The sequence below is a fragment of the Colius striatus genome, chromosome Z (assembly GCF_028858725.1).
Source record: "Colius striatus isolate bColStr4 chromosome Z, bColStr4.1.hap1, whole genome shotgun sequence".
Lineage (NCBI taxonomy): Eukaryota > Metazoa > Chordata > Aves > Coliiformes > Coliidae > Colius > Colius striatus.
Window position 1 is genome coordinate 57,956,974 of NC_084790.1, and position 21,638 is coordinate 57,978,611.

General features: G+C 34.6%; 1 protein-coding gene across 9 annotated transcripts in view; it reads right to left on the bottom strand.

The window, feature by feature from the left end:
* Positions 1–21,638, bottom strand: part of ZDHHC21 (zinc finger DHHC-type palmitoyltransferase 21) — a 37,374-nt gene that overhangs the window by 11,484 nt on the left and 4,252 nt on the right. For 6 of the 9 annotated variants that reach the window (XM_062017902.1, XM_062017896.1, XM_062017895.1 and 3 more), the window contains exons 4-6: positions 18,901–19,015; positions 17,323–17,461; positions 9,691–9,807 (exon numbers count right to left, since the gene is read on the bottom strand). In XM_062017902.1, the coding sequence (XP_061873886.1) occupies positions 9,691–9,807; positions 17,323–17,461; positions 18,901–19,015 (371 nt within the window). Of the gene's footprint in view, positions 1–9,690; positions 9,808–12,514; positions 12,671–17,322; positions 17,462–18,900; positions 19,016–21,638 lie in introns of those variants that run through there. The other 3 variants (XM_062017897.1, XM_062017901.1, XM_062017900.1) reach the window with 3 other exon arrangements.

Consider the following 21,638-nt stretch of genomic DNA (forward strand, 5'->3'; position numbering starts at 1 on the left):
AAAGGAATGGAGTCAGGGCAACAACTAAATTCTGCAGACCAACTTAAGACTCATTTGCAAACAAATGCACCTGTGTTAGCTACTAAGAGAAACAGATTTTTCAGATCTACATTTTTAATTAGAATATCTAACCGTCTGAAAAAAATTTGTAAAAAAAATACCACACACTGTTTAACATCTGCCATAGGACGGCATTCACTGTGAGCTCTCTTAATATGGAAGAAGCACACAGGAATATTATTTTCCTCTTACCAATGCATGTTTTCCAATGGAAAAGCTGCAATTCATAACTCACAGGACTAGGTCCAAAGCATGCACCCACAGTCTCTGGTTCAATTTTTCTTCTGTGTTTGCTTAAAGTGACATGTAATCAATACAACCATAATACTTGCAATAGAAGAACGTATTTCTTAACAGAATATTTTCAAATACTAAGTAAGAATCAGAAGGAAAGCATGATAAAGCAGAAAGAAGAAAAAACCAAACAAGCTTGCAAGCCTTCCTGGATTTGCAGCCATTGCTTTTATCCAGAAGTACAAGATGACACATCCTCTATCTGACCCATACTTTGGCATTCCTTTTCCTCACACCCTTTCATTGCAAGTAGGGAAATGACAAGTGAGCAACTGAAGAATATAAAACACTGAACATCTTAGACTGTGATTTCCCTTTTTAACATTAATTACATTTAGCTTTACATTTAGCCACTTTTTAGCATTGTTTTCTTAATCTAGACTTCCCACACGAGCTAATATGATTAATTTTATCAATTACAATTAGGTTCAGCCTGATAATTACTAGTTCGGTTTTAACTTTAAATCTCTATATCAGAGAACTGTATGCAAAATGAAAAATGAAGCTACACCATGTTATATCTAGGGAATACTCCTACACTCTGATATGTTCTGATGAATTTAAATAGATTTCCAATGCATTTGTCAGATACTAGAAAATTATGACATTAAAAGAAAATCTCTGGTAACAAATTAGGAAAACATCTACAAAGAAGACGACTCAGACCTTTTTCCTTCAGTCTGTTTCAAACTCGTGGTGTCTTAACTGCAGAGAGCTGCATGACATCATGATACATGATAAAACACATTCTTCTTCTGGATACTTACAAATAACTTAAGAGAAAAATACTAAGAAAAAAAATGTTCAGGAAGGCTAGCTTTGACCTTCCTCACACAGAAGCCATTTTAACGGCCTGACGTCTAAATTTGGCAAGCAATATTTAAACAAAATGTTCTCAAATCCCAAAGCATTCAGATATCATTATTACAGCTACTTACTCAACTGTTTAAAAGTATTACATTATTTAGAAAAGTAAACTGAGTTGTAAAAGGACTCCACCTTGAGAGATGAATAGGGGATGTTTTTGGCATGATATTTCTGACTGTCTGCATAGTATAAAATCTCTTTTCCTTAATAATATTGTAAATAATTATTTTAATTAAAGTACACTCACACAGTGATCTAAATAAAACAGATTACCTATTTTGTCACTTAGTACGTCTTACACTTGAATTTATTCTTACATTTTAAATAGCTCATGAAATAGTTAAAAATAAATTAGAATTTTACTTTGATACTAATAATAGTTTAAGATTGTCAGGATACCGTCACTAAAACTGTTAAACAAACTCTGAGTCTATTTGAGAAAAATAAAAGACATAAAAGTTCACTTCACACAGTTAACAAGATTCCATTCAAAGACCAGGACATCACTAATTCCTAACAATTTACCTTAGAGGACTTTGTGCAGTCTTCTAATAGGGGATTTACCCATAGGTGAATTAAAAGTCGACATAGGAAAAAGGAAGATATGGACAGATAACATTAATATGAAGTTACTTTTTGTTATATCTCTAACTTCAAATTACTATTTGGGTTTATAATTTCTATACCTTTTGCCTTCTCTCTACAATTACTTTATATCTTACACATTATTATAGCCAGGTAAAGACCGTGTTTGCCCGCGAACCTTAATTTCCCCTACCAATCCTAACTTCTTTTGAGCTAAACTTAATTATAAGGATTAATAGTTCCTGATTACATTTCTGCCATGTTTGGAAAAAAAAAAAGAAAAGAAAGTCTTTAATATTTCCCTAATCAAAAATAGATTATCTGATTAAAGATATGATTATGAATATTTTTTATTACAAGATACTTATTGTTAAAGACAAAAAGCATTTTAGCACAACTAGGCCACTTGTGCACTCTGACCATTAAAACAGCAATTTAATTATTTTGCATTTGAGTCTTTGTAAAACTCTGACTTACTAATTACACAGAGAATTTTAAATTTCTCCCTGGAATTTTTACTGTTTGCACTTCCTTTTTACATTACACTAACAAACAAAATTATACTGCTGAAGCAAATTAACTGCCTGAAATGATTCCTTTGGGACAAATATATCAAGGAATTAACTTGTACAATTTGCATCTTTTTCTAATTTCCTTAAAGGGAAATTTTTGTTCCTTTGAGAAGTCCATCACAAAATAAATAATATTCCTTACTGCATGTTCACTGTATTAGTCACTCTAATTAAAATAGTTAAAATATATGAATTATGAAGTTCAAGACATTCATGTGGAGATGGATCTGTTTACAAGAACAAAAAAAAATAGCTACTGAAATACATTTGCCACTTGAAGGTGAAATGGAGAAACACTGCAACACTAAAACATACCACTTAACAAATATCAACATTAAAAATTCTTCTAAGGGGAAAAAATTCTGTGGTAGGCATCACATTGTGCACCAGACAGACTGCTGAACACCAGCTGTTAAATTATTTTCCCTTCCATTCTCCTCCAAGCAAATAAAGGGAAATTTCTCTCTACCACATCCACACAGTACTGATGTACAAGGATATTGGCATATCATTGTACACCACTCAAACAGTTAATTAACAGGAAACCCTGGCAGCATTAATTAAATTAATAAAGTCACTGTCCATTTAATTTATTAGAATACAGCCACTGCCTTGCACAGACCACATGGTATCTATTAAATGTATAAAAACTCATTCATTACATAGCTTTGCCCACAAGAAACAAGTTTTTTATTAAGTAATTTCAACTAAAAATTTTACTTTGCAATATGAACACATAAAAATCACATAAAATCATACTTGACAGACTTTATGGAAAAATGCACAAATTTTCTTTAACTCCATATAAATAGTATTAATAGATGGAAAATGAAAACATAAACTGTTTAGTGTTTGAACTAAAAAACAATCAAAGGTAATCCTTTAAAATTAGGGTTCAGATTAGTCTCTGAAAGGATGCTGTTTAACTGAAACATCTGGTAGTGTTACGTTGAGAGACGGGCCTTTTTTAACTTTGGAAATGAGATTAGTAGATCAGTTATTTGTAAGTGTCCAAGTAATTTCTAATTATTTTATCTGGGTCACAGATAATCCGCTTTTACAGGGCTCCCACAATGACATCAGAGGATCACTGATGAACTGATTATCCTGTTACCTTCCACCATTCATGGGAAGACGGGATTTTCCTTTTGTTCAGAGGAAGAGAAAGAAGTGGCTGATTGCTTCAGACAGGTGGCACCCAATAAAATAAAGAACAACACAGATCCTGAGAGGAAGAAAACCTTGCATATGCAAAAGGTATCAGCCTCTAAAAAGGTCAGCAAACTGATTACTTCTTAGTAGTGTCCAGTGTAACTTAAAATCTCACTAGATATGAACAAATATAAAACAATCAGACAAGCCATTGTTTTAAAAAGCATGTCATATTATTCTTCTACAGGAATGCCTTGTAGATCAAACATAACCAATGGCACAATCTTATTACATAAATTTAAAAATATATATGTTTTTAACATTATCTAACTACCGAAATGATGTGAAGTACTTTCTCAAAGTAAAACCAGAATATGAGAGAAAGAACTGCAAATGCAAATGCCAGGGTTAGTGTTATACTAACATACACATGAGCATCCTGATAGTTCCACCTTTCTAAAAGAGGTTGAAGTGCAGCTCTTTAGCTCCTACCATCGCAAATGAGAAGCAATCTGTAGCTGATAAAAAAGCCCTTTTTTTTTTTTAGGTGAATATATACCTTTTCCATGACATAAATGAATAAAAAGGCTAGCTATGTATTTTTAAGGGGAAAGGCATCTGTTACATATAAAAATATGAATTGAGAGAGGATTTCATAAAAACACATACCAAGAAAATATGTCCTCAGAACACAAGCAAATTTCTGGATACCACTTTATTTAGCCTCCAATTAAATTTTATTATTTTATACGAATATAAACACAGAAAGAAAAGCAATTGCAAATGAAAATAAGACAGAAATGTCTTGCTCAAGATTTTCTTCAAGGTTAAGTGCAAAGTATTTTTTTGTAGATAAACTTTACATTTTCTGTTGTAATGCAATGTCATTAACAAGTATAGGCCATAGTTGCACAATAAATTGAAATTTGTTAAACTGGTTTTTTGGTGGAAGACTTCAAAACTTTCTAAAATTAAACTATCTCTCTCAATATGACAATTTATGTGTAATAGTATTTTTACTGTTTATTGCAAACAATCAAATATGTGGATCTGCTTTGGCAGGAGGGTTGGACTAGGTGACCTCTAAAGGTCTCTTCCAACTCCTATGATTCTATGAAATAAAGACAACATGGGAGTATGAAAACGTCTACACTACAGCTATCTTGATATGCTGTAGCAGTTGAAGTAAGAGAGGAATAATTGCTTGTAGGAGTACAAGTAGCAAAAAATGGTCTGAAGTAAGAGGTATCAATAATATTTTTTTTTAATTTTTTTAATATATACGTTATTCTCAGTAGGAAAACATTTCATTTTTCTAGGGTTCAACTGGCAAAACATTTTTTATTGGTTTTGGTTTTTTTACTTTCTATTTCATGCTAGGATTGCTTTTATTTCCCAACCAGTGTCATTAAAAACCACCGTTCTGCCTGGGAATGCAAGTATAAAGGCTAGTTTCCGGTTAAGGAACATAAAATTCAAATTTCTGCTGCAAACAATGACAGAGAATAGAGGACTGGTAAAGCTATCACCAAGCACTGAAGATAAGCAGGCCTTCAATATAAATGTATGATCAGTTTGGAAATTACACCTGACAGGGCTTTCTTCATGGTGAAACTGACTTCTTCCACCCAGCACTCTATGAAAATTACAATTCAGAAGACTGTTATACTGAGATTTTAAGAAGTGCATCTCTTACAATCCTAAGATCTTCAATTTTTATTTTAGAGGCTTCTGATTTAGAGACAACTTACATACTTCGACTTCCAAAGTATGTAAATAAAAGTTCCCCAACAGCAATCTCAAGTATGTGCTGGGAGAAGTGTTAAAATTCAGAATGATTAAGAGAGGAAAGGCAAACAGAGTTTGGGGAAAGCAACTGGAGAAGGAAGATGAAAAGAGATATGTGCCCCTTCTGCTAGAAGTATGTTTCACATATGCCAGTTCCTTAGGAGAAAGCACTAATCTTGTATACAGAGGCCACCTCAGCTGTTACCCTCTTCATCAGAATAATTCATGTCAAAAGTTCCTGTAAGGACAGTTTTTGCTAGCCAGCTGTTATCCTCTCATTGTAGGAAGGAACCTCCCTTGCTCTTTGGCTTCCTGGACCTCCAGATGAGAACTGAACAGTCTCCTGCTAATGATAATCTAACAGTGATAGCACAGTAAGAGAGGTGGCAAACATACTCAGAGAACTATCTGCATGACAAGTATCTCAGTCTATTAATCATCTTCTCAAGCAGTAGAACCTTAAGAATATGCTGTGTGCAAGAGTCAAATTTGAGTACATACACTAGAAAGCTTTTGCTTTTTCCAGACAGCACATTTTTTCCAAGCACCTTGCTATCTGTTGAACACACATGAAACTGGAGAACAGCAGATTATATGCATTTTTTTCTTAAAGAACTTTTATATAATGGCTCTACCATTGTAATCTATGACAGTTATGCAGTGACAGGCACAGAAGATCAGCCAACTGCACATCACCACTGAATTTTGGAAAGTGTAGGCACACACATCTCATCTGCACTTCATAATATGCTGCTTTACCTTCTGGTCATTTTGCCCTTCACAGAAAACAACCTTGGAGTGCATCAGATATATCCTTTCCGTTATATGTTCAGTTGAATAACATTTTGTCACTTCTAAAAAATATTTTTTCATAAGAGGAGAAAATGCCAGTATTACCCCTTAAGATCCTATGAAACAATTCTCATTTTTATGGCTCGATAATTTATCACTTAGCTCAATCCTAGTAAAGAGAAACTCTGCTTATAAAAATGCTGTATATGAAAGTCACTTAATGCAAATTAATTCTATACTTTATCTATCTTGCTGCAGTCGCAAAGGGATAAACGTCTGTAAATACGAAGAATCAGCCCAAGTGCTCTCATGCAGAGTACATGTCGTACACCATAATGCATGCTATATCCCAATCACTGACATTTGAGTAGGGCCACCAGACTGTGGAAATCAATCACAAACAATGAAGCATGAAGTTGGTCTTAGTTCCTTATTACTGATGATGCTAAAGGAGAGCATGTACCTCTGTAGTTTCATTATTTCAAGTCAATTCTGTGAGACTGGGAGTGAGCAGAGCATTCTGTGTGCATACTGACAGACTGAGAATTGGGCATTTTTTTTTAATCTGCATGTCCCGTAGTCCTGGAAAAAGTTAGTCTGGAAAATTAAGTTGACACTCAAGCAAGTTTACCTTACGGAGAATCAGGAAGTTTTGCTACAAAAGGGTGAAAGTTTGATAAATCTGGAGTTTATTTTCCATTCAAAAAATGTAACTTTACTTTAAATATACTTGAAATACGGGTAAATAACATTAAATGCCAATAAGCCTGACTCATTTAGCAACAGTATGTATCAGTGAAAATTTAGATCACAGAGCTGCAATTATGATTGTCTCTATTATTTAAAAACATTTTTTATACAGGAGCTGTGGAACAACAGGCACAGACTATGAACTAGGAAAACGTTTATCATGTGTTTGAACTGTACCTTAACTTAGTATAAGCTGAATTTTGTTACAAAGTCATTAAACAGAGCTCATTTCAGACACAATTTGCTTAGTTTATACAGGAAGGATAAATGCTGAACAGTAACTCCAGCACAGTACACAGGAAGAACATTGCTGTGAATTAGTGATTACAGCTCTTTGCTTCTACAGGACTTGAATGTCTTCCACACTGTATACTCAGCACACCATGTAAGTGGATATACCCAGTTTCTTTGTTTCACTATTCTGCGCATAATAGGTTTGTCTCTGGGGAAGCTGTAGAGGAACTACTCACTCACCTGCCACCCTTTCTCTCCTCTGCTTTTTCCATGGGGTAGGCAAAGCTGTTGTGCTTACGAAGGTGGCAAATCCCCTCACTACAAACACTCATGATCAAAAAAATTTCTGACACAACTTGCAGAGTAACCACAATCTCACCAAACAGATATGGCTTTGTTTGTTTCAACCCTGACTAGTTGTTCCCAGGTTGATTTCCTCAAAATGACTGTAGTTTATTCTTGCTAATTCTATACTCATGAAGAATAAAAAGGAAGAGGATAATTTTGCTGCTGGTATAGAAATGCTTTAAGCGGGGGATGGACTTGATGACTTACTTTCCTCACTTAGCCTATGTAAGAATATCCACATGGCATAAATGGGTTTAGAGGTCCTGGTAATGCATTTCTACTTGCCTGGCAATTCTAACCCAAGATCCTATATTTAAGAACTTATCCATATGAGGCAAGCGCAATAGCCCCTCTGCTACAGGTAGGGTGCTGTGAGAGCCCCTAATGCAGAAGATCTGTACTTTACAGCATCTCCCTCTCATAGTCCATCCATATCTGCAATTACTGTGCTGTGTTTGTTTCACAAAGTTTGGCAAAAGAAAGGACAAAAGAAAGTATGCAGGCATACAGCAACTGAGCGATCCACAGAATTACAATTTGAGCCCAGAAAGGGAGGTTGGTCTTGAAAATGCTATTAGGTAACATCTGTTCAATGGCAGTGGCCATCTCAGCAAGTGCAATGGGACATACTTCACAGTATACCACATAACCCATGTAGAACAGGCCACTGCAGAGGCAGCACTGTTGGTATCCTGTGTGAGAACAGAAATGTCCCAAGTTTCGGGTCTATCTGACAGAATCAGCTTCAGTCTGAGGAGGTTTTTTTTCATGTATACCATCTGAACGGATGCTGATGGCCACTGACAAAACTTAGTCCAGCTTCTGGCACCACAGAGAACAGAATGCTAGGCTTACATTTTGCTCCTCCTTTTCTTCCGTATCATTTCTGTGGTTTAGCGTAGTACCAATCTTACAGGATTTTGTTGTTTCTCATAGATCCATAGAGACTAAAAAGACATCCATATTTCAGCATCTGAACTCTAAGGTTCCTTGAGTTTCTGTCTCTCCCACTACTGTGAGGGAGAGTAAAGGGAATATAAAAGTCTGCACCACTTCAGCTAGATACCACATAGACATAGTGTCAAATTAGAAAAAAATTCAAACTCTAGAAGATGTAGGTACAAAGGCTGTGTGCCAGCATTTAAACAGGGAGGTGAGAACTTGTCAGTAAGACCCTGGAACAGAAGTCAGGCTCACAGTAAAGTGGCACAAAGGCAAATCTGTAGACCTGAGGGTTGACAGAAAGTGTACAAAGCAGCCTGGTAGAGCAACTGAAGGATGGCAAAAATAATACACAGCACACTGCAGTCACACAAAGAACAGAGGGCAGTAAACTTAAGGTAATAAGATAAAAATAATAAGAAATATTATTGTTCTATGTAACAGATGGAAAAACTATACAGTAATTTTTGTCCTTTATTCCATACAAAGCAATTACACAATACAGTTCAGAGAGTTTCCAATATTCACCTGCAAAGGTTAATACTTTGTAAACCCTCATAATCCCAAAACAAAATCTCAGGCCGACCTCAAATCGGTTGCAGTCACAAAGATGCTGTAATCTTATATGTTACTGTCTTAAAAAAAAAAAAAAAAAATGCAGGCCAGATCACACACCCTTTCAGACATGTACAGATCCAATTTGCTCTGTTCAACATTGCAGTACTTCAAACGCAGATTCTCAAAATAACTTAGACTTCACCAGCAGTCACTAGCTTCTAATGTACAGAACAAGATATCACAGCAACGAATAATCGTTCTTGAAGATATTTATTACATTACCATAAATGGAAAAATTTTCAATGCAGACGAATTTTTTTTCTGTACTTTTAAATGCAGAGTATGCATTTGGACTGTAAATTGTACATGGCTCCATTCCACAACTTAGTAACTAAGATGTTAATGTAAACATGTTTATTAAAACACATCCATAGAATGTATGATTTATCAGTGAGCTTCAGTATCACAAAGTATAATTGATACCAAAACCAAGAATCAAACCCCAAGAATACATACCTTACGTACTGCATAATTCCAGGACAATTTATGGTTTTGATTTACAAATCAGGAAATCATCTTGATAGAAGTATTAGATACTTGTTTGTTAGAAGGTTTCTTGAGACTTCCTTGGTGACAAGAGTCTTGACAGAGTACATACCAAATAGATGCCTCTTCCCTTAAATGCATCTGCTTTGATTAATTTTATTGAAAATAAAACTAATATATACTTCTAAAATTAGATACTTACAGTGAAAATACCCATTAGCTGAGCGTAAAACAGTCCGCTTATTCCACCTAATATTATTAGACCCATTAAGGCAGATATTCTTAGGAGAGCAAGTTCATGTCTAAACACAAAAACATCCTAGAACAAGACAAAAAGAAGAGATGCTTTAGCACCTACAAAATAAGTCGTTGAACTGCGTGGAAATACCAGATAAAAGTTGTTCCTGGAGACTTACAGCTGAAGGCAAATACTACATTTTACAGCTACTTTGCAAAACATGTGCTAAAATTATAAACCAATAGTCTTTTATTTATACATGTAAACAGTCACAGAAGGGTTTTACCAGACTGCTCACTCAGGTATTTAATGTTTGGGAACAGACAGGGCTCAAGGGGCTATTGCTGAACCTTTCATCTCAAACTGTACCAGATTGCTACACACAACTCCAAAACATAGCAAAACCATTCAATTGAACACTCTGATAAGACTCCTATATCTTGGCTCCCAGTCACAGCAAATTTCATTTTAACATCATCTCTTTTGTAATAAAAACAACATCCTAACTTGACTCTTGAGGATGGTATTTACAAAATCCAAGCGTCTGTATTGGAGTGGTCTCCCTGTAATGCCATTATTCAACACAAACATTTCATAATCTTTTCAGTTTTGGCTTTAAGTGGATTACCATAACTTTGGAAATGGTTATACAAGTTGCCTCTGGGTACAGGACAGTATGAATTTACTGTATCAGCTGATCTGGAAAGTCTGCTTTCCCCCAGCAGAAAATATGGAAAGTACAAGAAAGTCTCATATATCTGTTTGAAAGGATAAAACACAACACTTCTATCACAGAAAAACATTTGTGGATGGCAGTTGCTGTGGATGTACTGCAAGTTCACTTCCCATCTTAACCCTTTGATAACAAGTTAGGACACCCATTCTTTTCTTTCTAAGTTATGATTATGTTGTCAAGACTGTCTTTTGAACATACACATCGGTTTTCCACTTAGAAAAGTCAGATCACGGTAGAAAAAACTTTTCAAGTAAACTTTCAATTACAATCAGAACATAAAAATGAACTGAATGGAAAAACAAAATAAAAAAAACAACTCCCTCTACCCCCAAAATAAACAGAAAAAACCCACTGCTTTTCAACTTTTCTTCTTTATGTTCAACTAGTAGGACTTAAGGAAGACGAATTCTTAGATTCAGGAATACTGGGTATTAGTTAAACAGAGAATAGTTTAAGCAAATTGTACCTAGCAAAAGAAATCTGATTTTAGATTATTTCCATTAAGGTTCAAAATATAAATCTGGGAAAAAGTTTATATTGGCTACTAAAGCTGTGAAGAAAGTCAACATTTAATGAGTTATCACTAGTTAGCTAGATAAAGCAAAAAAGAAACTCTCATTAGTCTTTTCTGAACTGGTAGGCCAGTTCTTGTTAGTATTGGGTTTTTGGTGCTGCAAAAAAATACGTTTCATTTCCTTTTTTTGAAAAAAGTAAATTCTTACTTAGTTAATGACTTAATTCAAAGTTAAATAAACTCAAAATAAAAGCATCTGTAGTAATTTTTATTTCTCTTTCCACCAGTCCACCAAAGGTTTGAAAAAAACCAAGGTCGGACATAAGTTATACTAGCCATAAAATACTTTCTCTTCATATCTTCATAAGCATGTTAGTTTTTGTATCAGAAATGTCTTAATATATTCAAATTCAATTTTACATAAACCAGTGACACATAAGAGAAGAGTGCCAACAGTGAAGTCACATTTTAGATCTAGCATCATGCTCCCACATCAGAAAAAAAGCTTATAACACCGCTCTTATCCCCCCCAACACTGTAATTAGAAGAGTTCTTTCTCTTGAGCATCATTTTCATAAAGAAAAGATATCACTTGACACATGAAAACAGAAAATCCTAACATAAAGATTCCACAAGTTCCATTTTGCATTTGGTTCTTCTAATGCATGTTAAAACTATAGGTACAGAAAGACCTTCCATACTGCACTGGACAAGGAATACTGCACTGTCTTTCCTCCCTTCCTACAAGATGAAAGCATCTACTTCAAAAGAGTGTGGGTTGCCAAATTACCAGTGCAAAGAGGTAGCATCATCAATGTTTTTTCCTGTTATTACACAACCTTAGGGAAATCAAAGTCTCCGAGGCAATGACAACCTGGAAATCAATACTGGCCCCTCACCTAGCAATCTCTACTGACAGAACAGCATTTTTCTATAGAAAATCAAAGTATACACAGGAATAAAGTATTTTGGTAATCCAAGGTTAATAACAGAGCTACTTGAACAATTCTGCATTGAAACAGAAACCTGTGACTCCACAAAAATAGAAAAAAAAAACCCAAAACCACCATTTAAATCACAATAATAATCATAATGCATTTTAGGATGTTGTTGCTTTACATAAAAGTTCAATCCAATTTGGTTTTATTATTTCTTCTCAGAACTAACAACAACATCTTTCCCAGATAAGAAAAACAATCAAAATTATAATAAATTAACCCACACGACTAGTCAGTAATTAATCATCCCTCTTTTAAGGTATTTGAAACAGATCCTTTCATTCAAACACCATTTAGGACTCGCCAATCTCAGTGCAGTGTAAGTACAGTGTAAGCATGGAGAGAACCTGCCCCTCCACCCTCCAAAATTACAAAGTAACAGTGCTAAGAGAAAAAACTATGCAGACAAAGCTTACACATGCATAAGCTAACATCACCAATGCATGTGATCTCTCATGGCACAATAGGGTATTGCCCCATAGAGGTTTTTTTCCACATTGGGTAGGCTGACATATGCAGCCTTTGCAAGGACGTTAATTGCATAGTTTTAACTACTTGAAAGCTGCTCTTCAGGTAACCCCTTCCTCATCTCCATTTTGTCAACATCATGGCCTAACTGCTCCATCAAAACATCAGTTCGTATGGGTTGCTGCTACACAGGTTGGATGTGTTCTCCTCAAGAGGCTGTTGGCTGTTCTAAAGGTATGAAAAAAAAGAAATGTATACAATAGAAGCTTGCCACAAAATAAGAAAGTGTAGGTCTGCACGATATGTTGAGGAATGGATTATAAACCATGAGATTTTTCTCTTAACAAGCAATACCAAAACATGCCACAGAATGACAGTCTCTGAGAGATTCTCACAAGACTTCCTCATCCCATGGCAAAACACAGGCCATTTTCTTCATATGTGGAACTGCTGTGGATGATGCCTATGATGAATGCTAATACTGACTAGGAAAATAGTTGTTATAACTTTATGCCATTATACAGGATAGAGGTCAAAAACAATGATGGGTCCAGCTCAAGATCATAATCACTGATTTGACCACTGCTTCCAAATTCAACTTTCTTTTTACGCTGCTAAGAACAACAACAAAAAACATAAAAACATTTAACTAGTCCTTGCAATTTGCAGTATTGGGCTACTATTTTCAAGGGTTTACAATACTCCTTTAAAAACAGCAAACTATGTAAAGAGAATGGAGCTTGCAGCAGGATCAACGTAGGTCTGCTGAATCTGTTCCAGAAGAGACAAAGGGAGAAACAATTTTCCTAAGTTCTCGTTTACAATGTGAGACTCATTTACTCAATCTTGATTCTTTACTGAAATATATACACAGAAAGTAATGTACTAACAAAATATATTAAGATATTTCATCTTTCCCTTGGGGAAGAGATGCCTCACGTAACACATGCTAACCTGCTTGTCTATTCTCAGTTGCAAATGTCTGGGATGTCTGTCCCAGTCTGCTGATGAAGTCAGTCTATCAACCTGAATATCAAAAAAGCAGTGCAGAATACAGAACAAAGCCAGGCTGTCAGATTCAAACAAGCTAAACAGCAAACAGACTGCAGGTTTTGCAGGAAGAAAGAGGAAGGAGAGGTACAAGAAAGAAAATTCACACAATCTGCACTCTAATAAGCATTGTTGCAAGGCTACTTATTAACAATCAAAGTTTATGTAAAGCACTTTTTGATTCAGAACTATTTCAGGTGTCCTAAATGAGTAATTTTCCAGTCTGATTCATGACCAATTTGGTTTCAATTGAAAATGGGAATAGCATTGATTCCAAAAACTATGGTCTACATAGAGTTTAATCCAAAGTGATAATTCTGAAATAATTTAAAACTAGAATAGATTCTAAGAAAAGGTCATACAATCTTTGAAAAAAAATGACACTATCAAAATATTAAGTTTTAACAAAATGCTATCCTCTCATTTGTTCCTACATTTTCTTTACAGACCATGTATTTACTTTATAAACTGAAGTCAATGTTCACATACTGTCCTTACTCAGAAGGAGATCAGTTAGGTTGGTTTTGCCAAACACCAAGAAGTGAAATGTTGATGAATTTGCATTTCTTTAAGTAAGTCATTTCATGACACTGAAACAATAAATTTTCTTTAGATTCTCTTTACAATATAAATGGATTTTGGATTATACATATTTCCATATTTTAATTAATATTAATCAATACATAATATTGCAATAGCTATTACTGTAAATAATCAAAGTCTAATGACGATTTCCCAGCATCATTTATTTGGAACTGGGAAAATCAAGTCACAGATACAGTAGGCTGACACTGTCACACTGTTTTCTCCATGATGTTCTTTCCTCCTTCTAACAATAAAGCCCAGAACACTTTAAAAATTGGTTCACAATATTTTCATAATACAGAATGAGCAACTGAAGAAACAAAATCCAAGTAAAAGGAGTTTAGGTTTTTATAAGCCAAAGGTTTCTGTGATAATATTCATTCTAGCAACCTTTATAGAAACAGAAGGTATCAGTTAAACTTTCGCTGAAAAGATTCAAAGCTTCTATGAATCAGGTAAAACATCCTACCGAAGTAGTTATTTTTGCTACTATTGACAACCTGGGAGAATCTGTGCCAGAACAGCCACACAGAGAGCAACTATGTAGTCATAAGAAGATTGCTATTTGTTCACATCTCACTATCAAAAAAATAAGTGTTTCCTAAGAGATGTAGAGTTTCTGGCCTTGATTTTTTTAACAAAAATCCAAAATTAAGAATGTTCTAGTCTTAGCCTCTGAAAATCACCAACGCTAGGAGAGGATCTCATATGCTGCTTTATTCGAATTACATATTCTGCTACAGTTTCACATAAACAACCTAATTACCATTTCCTTCATTTCTAGCAGTAATTGTACTCCTCCTGCTGGACAAACACCTGCAATAGCCATAATGCCTCTCTGACAGTGCATCAATTATAAGACCTATGAATACCATAAAGCAATTTTCTGCTATAAGATCTGAAACTGAATGATTGAATCTCTATTGAAATGGCTTCCTCCATCAGCTTTAAAGCTATCATCCTTATCTTTGTATACTAAATAAAAAATGTTTGTTTTTTTTTATTATGTAATCCTTTAAAAATTAAAAAAAAAAAAAGTTCTCATTCAGAAGGATATACCAAGATGTAGACAGTAATCACATTTTCGTAATGCACTAGTCAGTACTGTGCTAAAATTATTATTTCACTACAGCATTAAAAGCAATTTTAATTCCACAGCGTCAATATTATGTACTATTTTATATCCAAAGAATTAAAAATTAAGATGAAGGCACACTGCCAAAAAAAATCACAAGTATTTTTAATGACCAGGAATAAGCTAATTCCAGATGGCTGTTCAGAAAAAAAAAAAACTTACCCAGTTTTTTGAATCTGTGCTGAACACTAGCCCTTGTCAACTCAGATAAAGTAAGTTCTTGATAACAGTCAAATTTTCAACAAAGAGTATTGCTTCCACAAAGGTAGAAGGTACTGCACTCTCTAGATTGTTGTGGTACTTCAGCTTTAATCGATATACAAAGACTAAATTAATTGTGCACAATGCTTGCCTAAAAATCTAATTAATAATAAGTAAATCTTCTCACTCATCCTGTTCATTTAATCTCAAAACTATACAAGTTATTTCATGACACAAAGTGATACACCACCATATCCTTAGCACCACTTTAAAGTTCAGCTTAATGGGGCTCTGATGTCATCTTACAGGCAGATACATTGACTAGATACCCAATCATATTATTCTTAATTTTCTGTATTTCCACATGTGCCCCTCAATCCCACAGCTGAGAAAGCTAAATACTATTTAGTGTAATATGAGACTTAGCAACGGTCTGGACAGAGTAGACCTGCTGTGTCTATTAAGTTTTTCTATATGGTGTAAACATATTTATCTCTGTGGTGCACAGAATGTTATCTACTACAACATAGATCCAGTTTTTCAAAAGCAAAAGTGTTATTTGAAGTGTTCACACACATAAATGGCTAAAGTCAAAAAACCCACTGCTACACCAAACCAAAACTGAAGAGAACAAAATACCTCTTTTTTCATGACTTGGTGTAAATTTAGGCAGACAGACATGGGAATCTGATGCACTCTTCAGGCAACTACAGTAAACTGGGTTAAAACAGTTCTTTCGAGTGTATTCTGCCTCCTAACCTGTCACACCTTCTAAATGGTAGATATTAAAAGGAGACCTCTCTCCAAACGACTTGAAATTAACAGAGCTAAACTACCAAGAAAAGAGTTTAAGATGTGTTCGTTTTTTAACTGTTATCATTAACAACTATTTACAATTACCTCATTAGAGGTGGTGAATATGATTTCCCACTTCCTGTCTTACACAGATCATCTCCAAGCAAATAACTTGGTTTCCTTTCATCCAGCTTTTTAAAAGTAAGGCTAACAAACAGAACTTGGGTTTGTCATCTAAACACAGTGTAATTACGTAAAGGTAGTTAGAGCATTCATGGGACTCTCATAACAAAAAGCAAATATTCTACCATGAAATTATACTATTAGAGAAGAACTGCCCATTTCATACAAAGGCTTTATCTTTGGAAAAGTCCTTTCTCCAAAAGAGTGTCAGCATTGCTGTTCTAGCTCCTCCAAGCATTCAGCAAATTCCAAGCACTTGAATATTCTGAACATTACAGATAACAGACTTTAAATGGCATCAGACACAGAGACTTTACAACTTCAGTTCCATAATGAAAGAAATTCCATAACTCTTTTCCATTCTATAAGTTCTTTTTCTCTGTGTTCAGCTGCATCTCGCTTATGACAACTGAACTTAATTCTGCCTTAATCTACATGAACCTTTGAAAGCAACACAAAATATTGCTTCAAGACCAATAAACATTTTCCTTCTCTCAGAACAATTGCATGGTTTTTTTCCATTTTTCTGGCAATATCAGAATTTTTAAATGGGGACTTAGGATAGATATAAACTCTGCATAAATTTACTCTGGAGAAAGTAAAAACAAATTTGAACACACTTGAAGCAGTTACTTTGCTACTTCCCAGTATTCACTAATCACTTCTAAAGGAGCCTACTTAGTTCTGTACTCCTTTCCTACATTTCTAAGAAAATTTGTGTTGAGTTTTTAACAGAAATCACACAACCTTTAAGAATAGTATTTTGTTACTTAGCAAAATCAATGTTTGCTCATTTGATAACATTTATCTACATGAACTCTCTTCACTGTCAACAACTAGGCAAGTAGAAATGTGTAGTAATTACATAACAAAATAAATTACATTGCAGTACTAGCTGTTCATTCACTTTGTAGAGAAAATAGATTCTTACCCAGTTTTCTTTTTTCAGAGGCAAAAAGTAGTAGTAATGGCAGAAATCAAGAATCAGTGTATAGGAACTAAGGATCTGAGTGTAGAAACACAGCTGTAAAAACAGCCAATGATTGTCTTCACCAACACAATTATTAATCCTGCAGAGAAAAAAAAAAGGGTATAAAAAGACAGAAATTTAAAGACTGTGAAACAGACATATGATCATCTATGGAGCAAATGTAAAAACTATTGACTAATTACTCCATTCTAAATCAAAGGATGTCATCTACATTAGAGATGGCAGTTACCACAAAAAGTGGTTTCCTTGCACTGCCACTTGAAGTGGAGGGTGCATTACTGAGATCACTGCTTAGAACAGGACACATATTTCTCTGTTTCTTCATACAGAAAAGGCACTCCTACAATTTTAGGTCATTCTCAAGTAATAAGAACTATGTAGAGTCCAAAACTTCGAAATCAAAATGAACAGTTATCACAGGTATTCCAATGACAAACACGCATAAAATAAGGAGTCTAAGACAGAAGCCAGAACATGCATCTTTCTTCAGAAACTCCTTGTGCCTACTCCATACATAAAGGAATCACAAGGATTCTAGAAATATTAAGTAAGAGATTCAAAATTGTTACAATCTAGGTCTAACCTACTTCACAGAAGTTAAATTCATGCAAAAAACATCATTGAGTAGCAATTTTATACAAGCAGTCGAATAGACATCAGTAGTACCAAGCTAAGCTGTATCAACAAAAGCACTACACTGACACAATTTTCTCAAGCAGTGATTGACAAAAAGGGTAGTATGAAAAATGGCTAAATCAACATAAGAGGACTCTGATGTGAGTTCTGTCCTCTACAGTTCATCGTTGTTGTCTTGGTGCTAATGATACATCAGAACTACTAGAGAGAATGTTTTAAGCTACAAGCAATCAGTTTAGAAAGAGAATTTTACCCAGGATAGTTCATTTGGATCAAAATTAATTAGAGAACACTAAACTAGCAATTTCATTACAAATTCAAAGTGGCCATGACAAGTAGGGTACAGTGTAAGTCAATAACATTTTCTACTCAGTACAGCCATTCAGTAAACCGAAAACCAAAAACTGTCTCAATCCATGACCTATGTTTATTATTATAAAGGCATTCTCTCTTATACTGCAATTTTATTTTTTTAGTTCAATCCAAGAAAAATGAATGTTTCATTTCTAACAAAAAAAGAGATTTTTGCAACCTTAGAAACTACATGACAACAATAAGAAAATAAATCTGCAATATACAAAGGAATTATGTTCAGATGAGCTTTAGGAGTCAAAATTCCAATTCTTTAAACAAATTATATGAACTTTCCAAAAAGATAAGGCATATAACAACTTGACAATGATAGAATGGTACACTGTAACAGTTCCTACTGTCAGTTTTACTGTCGACATTAAAAAGTCTCAAAGCTGTTCTCTCTCTGCTCTAAATGCCTAAATGAATAACCGCTACTGGGACACATATAAGACAATAGTCAAGGCCATAAACTTTGAAATTATTCACTAAAACAGCAGCAGATTGTTAGAACAAATGTCCTGGTCTTACCATGGACAGTGGTGATCCATCCTTCTCACGCAATGTCCACAACGACTGCAGTGGTGTGAACGCTTTGGCCTCATCATATTGCATTTGTTACATAATTCCCAATATTCACGTTCTACTTGCAAATTTAAATATTAAGACACTTTAGAAATATTTCAACTCAACACAGCAAACTCATGATAAATCTTTATGCTACTAAAAAAAAAAAATCTTACTATGATCTGAGAAAGGTAAGCAGGATATAAAAAAACTTTTTTCCCCATGGTCACCTCAACTAAACCGGGAGAAATTACTGCCACTCTGGGCCGGTTTTCTTCTCCAAAATCTTCTCTGCTCCTGTATATTTGCAGGGAACAATTATTACAGCACAAATCCTGTCACTCAAACAAGGAATTCAGTTCTCACATGTCTACTATGAAAGAACAAATCTGCTATCTAACCATCATACAATCTCTGTGCTATTCCAAAACCTTCTCAGGAAGCACTGCTACTCAAATTTGTTAAAGCTAGTTAAGTGAAATAGATAACAACAAACAATTCAAGAACATCTTCTAGCTCACAGCATTTTAAGACATGCACCTCATAACACGCAACTTGAGACATAAGGAACCAAAGAACAGATAGAGGGTAGGCTTGTATTTAAAAATATAAACTATATCAAATGTGAGACTCTAAGCTGATCTCTAGAGACAGTGAGGAACTGAAGTTACCAGGAGCTACTGTTGTCACCTTAGGTAATATTTATTTCCAATTGCATAATGCAAATTAGAAGAAGACTTTAAAAAAAAAAAAAACAACTGATACAAGAAAGTTCATCTTCACATGGGAAACAAATCACACTAATGCTGTAATAGTTTCATTCACAAAAGTACATATTTTCTGCCTTTAAGGAAAATGGGTGCATGACTGAGGATCTTAAATACTTCAGCTGATTCCTTCTACCTTAATAGAACTATTCTGATGCTGAGAATTTTTCTTAAATCCCAGGGGAAAAAACAAACAAAAAAACCACAAGTTTAGTTTTTACAGTAGGGTATTCTGAAATTTTATACAATAAAGCATGTAAACAAATTTAGAACTTCTGAGCCACCTGCAGGCAGCTCTAACCTTGTCTTTCGTGCTGCAAAATAACATTTGGACACTGCAAGTAAAGGAGCCCAATATCTGAGATCATTAAACTAGTAATAACACCAGATGGAAACTGATTTACAATCTGTTCCCATAAATCCAGTGTCACAAAGGTGTCATTCCCTAATAGGGTAGCTACCAGCAGAGTTCAGAAACACCTCAACCTCATTTTTTAATACAATTTAATACCATGCAAAAATGTATCTTCCTATCAACCTAGAGAATACCAGACAACTAAAGTGCTACTCTAGCAAATACAAAATATCTGATACATCACACATCATAATATCAATGTCACAGTCAAGTCTAAATGTTCCATCTTCAGAAGGATCTTTAAAACACCATTGCCATGTGAACTGAACAGGGAATGCAGAGGTGAGAAAGCTACTTCAAAAGGATACCTTAAAAGAGAGAGAAACATTTGTGCACAAAGGGAATTTGTATTGGTCCTGACATTTTGCAGGTAAATGAACACTCAGTCATAGATGTAATAATACTGATTGTCTCCATTCTCCAGCTCTGGTTGGCAGGATCCATGTTATTCTTTCTGCAGCAAGAACTCTGACTGCAGAACCCAAGTCTGAGTCACCTTTCATTTAACTAAGACTTAGTTACGCAGAGTAGAAAGAACACTGACATCAGATTTTCTTTGATCTTCATTTCAGACTTGAATCCCAGGGAGATATATCCCTTCTTACTATCTGCTGCCTAGTTTGTGTGCATTGTAACATCAGTGCTGAGGCTAAATAAATCACGTGTCCAAACATGTCATCCTAGATTGTCACTAATATCAGGAAGAGTAAAATGTTACTCCTGGCATCTACCACATCACAAGACAGGACTGCACTTGATACATTTTTGAAATTCAAAAAGTCTCTTCAGTTAATTCTCCTCATGCTGTCAATAAACTCTAAGCATTGAAAAAGCACCTTAATAGCATCAAGCAATTCATTAAATATTGGCTTTCTCTGTGGGCAATTATTAAAGTTTCAAATTTCCTTCAATTTCTAGAGCATTGAACACCATACAGGAATTGTAGGATAAATTCTCAAGGACAGAAGTGAATTCTCACATGTTAAGCTGCTACTCTTCAGCAATGCAATGTAATGAAAATCATATTTGTTTGGGTAATAGCCCATACAAACATAAGTCACTGAAAAAAAAAAAAGTAAAAAATGCATAGGTAAAATCCAGCCTAAGAATATCTTCTACCACCACTTTGAACACCTTACAAATTTATTTAGAAAAAAACCTGTATATTATAGTGACTAATCATCATTTAATATTAAAAAGTTAGAAGTATGTGAACACATCTGGAAGCCTAGAATGCAAAGAAAAGTCTTCCCATGGAAAAACTTCCTATCGTAAGTTCCTACACAACTAAACTTCTGATGCAATACAAGTTTTGAGAAAGATGTTTTGAGACTACACAAGGGAAAGTGATAGAGTTTAAAAAGATAAGAACAGTGATATATTGATTTTAATTTCATCAACAATATCAGCTTCAGCAGAGACAGCTCAAAGTTTCCACCAAATCTCACAAAAATCAAACTGATTGCTAATTATTTTGAGGATATGAAAATAACTTTGATTCAGTTATAAAGAAATAACTT